The 4,834-nt window shown below is 34.9% G+C and overlaps 1 protein-coding gene across 1 annotated transcript; it reads right to left on the bottom strand.

Moving 5' to 3' along the window:
* Nucleotides 1–613: 613 nt before the first annotated feature.
* On the bottom strand, nt 614–4,169 carry LOC102600163 (protein STRICTOSIDINE SYNTHASE-LIKE 10). The gene is made up of 3 exons (XM_006351211.2): nt 3,784–4,169; nt 1,699–1,962; nt 614–1,468 (listed from the first exon to the last, which is right to left on the bottom strand). Exons 1-3 carry the CDS (start codon nt 4,065–4,067, stop codon nt 898–900), a joined length of 1,119 nt encoding a protein of 372 aa, XP_006351273.1. The 5' UTR covers nt 4,068–4,169; the 3' UTR covers nt 614–897.
* Between the last annotated feature and the right edge of the window lie 665 nt (nt 4,170–4,834).

The following is a 4,834-nucleotide window of genomic DNA, read 5'->3' as shown; positions in this document are numbered from 1 at the left end:
GGATTTGATGTTGCGATACTAAACTTTAATGAGGACCTATTACCTCCCTAGACTATTTAATACCGTATTTTTTACCCCCTGAACTATTTAATAGTGTATTTTAAAGGTATATATGTGCCCACGTGGACACATTACTATTTATAATTTTGCATTATTTTTTATGTCCACGTGGGCAAATATATATGTTTAAAATACGGTATTAACTAGTCTAGCGAGGTAATAGGTCCTCATGAAAGTTTAGTATCGCAACAGCAAATTCGATCAAAGTTAGGGTATTATTCAGACCCTTATCCCTATATTATATCATCTGCTAAGGTTGAACTTGGATATTTTTTTAGGAAGCTTCTAATATTTGTGTTCCCAAGAATGTGGATATATATTATATGGTCATAATTTAATTATTATTAGAAGATATGGTAACGTGTTCCAAGCCCCCTTACTTTTGGTCAGCAGCATGTTATCAACAACTAGTATGTGCATTAAGTCGATGAAATCGAATATTTCTCATGATTAAGTTATATTTATATTGCGTTTGGTTGATAGTAGATAGAATAACTTAGTTCGAAAATTATAATCTCACCGCTATAATCCCGGGATAATTAAGAACACAGGCATATTAAATAACTCTAATTCAAAGTTTAAACTTAGTCAGGCCACTACAGAAGAAACTGAGAAATTCACAAATAGTTCACTTAAAGAAAGCTTTATCACCAGAAACAACAATAACATATTCAGTGTAATCCGACAAGTAGGGTCTGACGAGGGTGGGGTTTACACAGCATTACCCTACCGAAGGCAGAGACATCGTTTCCGATAAACTCTTGGCTCAAGTTGAAAACTTATTCATCACCAAAAGTTGGAGTTAGATATAATAACCTATTTAGGATACTGCAACTTTTAAGACAATTCATGAACTCCAATAAAAGGCACCAGTACAGAACCAATCCACAGCTTGCCATTCTTCTCCTCAACCTCGCTTATAAACTTCAACGTCTTGCTCTCGAGGTCTTCTAAAACTTCCAAAACTTGCCCGTCCTCGCTTAGCTTAATTGCAGTTGCATGAGGCTGTCCTCCAACTAACAAGAAATGCAGTTGCTGGAAGGTGAATGGAAGTTTTAGTATTGTCTTTCCGAGCCATGAATTGGATGTGACTAATTTTGCAAGCAGCGATCTTTTGGAATGCAAACCGACCCAAAACTCCCCTCTCGAGTTTCTTCTGATGTTGTCTGGATATCCTGGTAGATCAGCAAATGTATCGTGTTTTCCTGCATGAGGGCCTTTAAGCCAATGCCTTACTACTCTACAGGTAGTAGTTTCAGCTACTAGTACAAAGGACTTATCTTTGCTCAAGGCTACACCGTTGGCAAAAGCAAGGCCTCGTAGTAAAACTGTCACTGCTTTGGTTGATATGTCGTATTTCATCAGCCGGCCTGTCTTGTCTCCACTTACAACAGATGCAATAAATTGCCTAGATATAAGATGAGAAATCGGAATCAGTTTCTGCATGAGTATCTATATGTTACAAAGTGGCATATAACTTATAAGCTAATAACGAAACTGACTTCTCTGTTTTGCTTAATGTTTATCAATGACAACCCTATACGCAATCTACTTTATACCAACCTATCGGCTATCATACCCAATTCAGCTTCGCATGAACAGATTCAAATTTAAAATAGTCCACTGGCAATAAATTACCTCCTCTGGAATTGTGTGCTGGTATCTGTGAAGTAAATTACATCTTCTTGCTCATCAATGTCAAGGTCATTTGTGAAGCGCAGATGCTGGCCTTCAACTTCTGTGACGAGTGAGGTAGCTAATCCACCAGATGGACCCACAACGTGTAGTCCTAAGTAGGCATCAGCAACGTAGAGGTCTCCGGTTCTTGTATCAAATCGTAAGCCCAGCGGTCTTCCGCATACGTGCTCCATTTGGGGAGCAAAAGGGTGCACACATTGCTTCCTTGATGATATCATGTCAAGTTCCATTAGATAATGTTGAAATTGACAATTTGAAAAAGGTGTACACAGAAAAAAAATAAAGAAAAGCCAAAAACTAGTTCATCTCAATGGTTTTTCGGGGGCAATGAGGAAAATGTTATAGTCATACTTATCAAACACCCTAACAAAAAACATAGTGTTTCCCTGCTGAGACAAGGCTATTTGTGTTATTCTTTCAATAATACTCGTATTAAGAGTCGTTTGTTGAAGGAATCTGAAAAAATAAACACCACATGAACAATGGTGAACTAGCCATAAAATAAAATGATGACATACTGTAATTACATACAGTATGAATCCTCAGGTGACAGAAGATATGAACTAGACAAATAAGAAGATGACTTACGTATTCTAGTTATAAGACAAGTTACTAAAGATTTTTTTTGAACTTGAACGTAAAGGTGGTGCGATAGAGGAAACATGACATCGCAACTTAACATTTTGGAACTTACTAAAGGTTTACCGGAACCCACTAGCTCAACTAATCTAGATTAGCTAAGTATGGACAATGAAAGTGGGAAGCGCTCCGTACTAAAGGTTTCTCTATTTACGAAACTCGAACCCAAGACCTTTAGGTAAGAATAGAGGGATCTTATCCACCCCACCACACCGTTTGATGGTCTTTATAAAGTATACGGATTTTTCCAAAATCTTTGTTTTCTCTGTCTTGAGATTTAATACATAATTTTACAATTGACTCCATCTATGAAAATAATGTGTCACTATAGATATATAAATTGAGAAAAGTAGGATTCTTCAACCTCCGGAATATATAGATTCCACAACCGGAGGCACATTAACTCATATAAATATGTCTAAAATTTTGAACTTTGGTCACAATTGACACTTCCATTAACACAACAACAACATACCCAATGTGGTCCTACAAAGTGGCGTCTAGAGAGGGTAGAGTGTACGCAGACCTTTCCCCTACTTCAGAAATAGAGAAGTTGTTCCTGATAGACCCTCAACTCAAGGAAAAAGAATAAATGGACACTTCCATTAATCATAAGAAGAGTAAGTCCAGAGCTTAAGAAGGAAAGTTACCTCACAAGACCTAGAATTACACGACATACTTTTAAACTGGCCTGTATACACCATTATCATTTGAAAAGATACTATACGATTGCGATTATCACCGTTAACAATAATCAATAATCAAAGCAAAAAATAACAGTTTAATGATAATTCCAAGATTCAAAACGTCTACCAGTTAGCCCTTGACAATTTCTTGGTTATCAGAAAGATGAAACGAAAAAAATCCCTCTTCTTACAAGCTCACTCATGCAACATTTCTAACAGTTCTGTCATACTTTTCTTATCCTATACATACAATTTTTTACACCAAATTCCTATGGTTAGTTTTTCCTTCAAAATGTCCCTCTCATTCCAAACCATCCATCATCCATGATAACAATACAACTTAGAGGGCAGAAGCAGACACAAACCATCGTTTATCTGAACTCAGTACTTTCGACGCATAGCATAAATGTATGTTTAAAAGTTCATTAAAATCACACAAAATAATATATATGAACCCATAATTTCCAAAGTTAAGCATATATCATCTTTCTTTCTTAATTCCATTTTTCTCCAACAAAGACAGTGACTTTCGAGATACTTCTAATAATAACTATTACTCGAGTACTCGACTGACCATATGAGAAATCAACTCCGTAACAAGCATATCTAACAAGACTAATTAAGGCTTGAGAATAAAAAAAAATACTGTAAAACAAAAATTACCAAAAATTAGCAAAGAGATTGGGGATTTTTGCTTTACCTTTGAGACGAAGTGACAGCAAAATCAACCCAACCGTCAGAATCTCCATTCCACTTAAGAATCCGGCCATCAGCAACGCCGGTATATGGACCTTCTCCGTTCGGGTCAAACGCAACACTCTCCGGCCCAACTGCTCCTTTCAGATGTATTACTTCAGATTTCGATAAGAGATCTTTGGATCCTGGTATTGAAGGTGGACTGTAAACATTTTTGGAGCTTAAAGTCAATAGAGCAGTGATTATTGCAACTGCTGCTGCGCTCAAAATGAGCTTTGTAGCATTCATGGAGTTAATTTTCCCTGTTAACAAGTGGAGTAGAAAAAAACAGGGGAAGTTGTGAGAAGAAGAAGAAGAAGAAGAAATCAGATTATATATTAAACAAAGACGGAAATTTCAATGGGAGTTTGGTGAAAAATTTTAGTATGGGTGAGGCCAACCAACAATAGTTGTGTGAGGCTCCATTCAATTTTTGATACTTGGATTTGTGGGGTCCATTATAACATCACACACTCTCACCTTCATTTTTTCAAATTCCTCCCTTTTCCTCATAATAAGTCTTTTACCTCTCTTTTTTTTTTAATAGTCTTAAATTTTTATATTCCAAAAGTCAAATAGAAATATGTAAATTAATATCAATTCAAGTTTTAGTCTTTTTTTCCCGTGATTGCTAATATGATTAAAAAATTGAACTCCATTATAATTATAGTCTTCTTTTCTTGATATATATATTTATTTGGTTGATTTTTTTTTAGATTTTTAACTTAAATTTCAATAATACGTGCAACACCAAGTACAAAATATTTATAAAAAGAATTGAAGAACGAGTGATTTTAGAATACTTATAGGTATGCTTTCACTTACTCATTGGTGAGTTTTTTTCCAGTATAATTTTTAAAAAAAAATTAGTTCTGATTGATGATAGTTGAATTAAATAATAATGAATAATTAAAGGACTAAAAACAAGTGATTTTGAACATAAAATCAATTTTTAAAATCATCATAATAAAATTACAAATCAAACTAGAAAGTGAAAAAATAGAATTAAATTTATA

The sequence above is a fragment of the Solanum tuberosum genome, unplaced genomic scaffold (assembly GCF_000226075.1).
Source record: "Solanum tuberosum cultivar DM 1-3 516 R44 unplaced genomic scaffold, SolTub_3.0 scf00129, whole genome shotgun sequence".
Taxonomy (NCBI): domain Eukaryota; kingdom Viridiplantae; phylum Streptophyta; class Magnoliopsida; order Solanales; family Solanaceae; genus Solanum; species Solanum tuberosum.
This window is presented reverse-complemented; position numbering and strand designations above follow the sequence as displayed.

Bases quoted from the DNA above. Each gene is read 5' to 3' on its own strand.
- LOC102600163 (XM_006351211.2), bottom strand. From the start codon at position 4,067: ATGAATGCTACAAAGCTCATTTTGAGCGCAGCAGCAGTTGCAATAATC. The intron at 1,963-3,783 runs GTAAAGCAAAAA...GATATCATCAAG, and splicing joins GCTGTCACTTCGTCTCAAAG to GAAGCAATGTGTGCACCCTT. The intron at 1,469-1,698 runs GTAATTTATTGC...TCTTATATCTAG, and splicing joins AGCACACAATTCCAGAGGAG to GCAATTTATTGCATCTGTTG.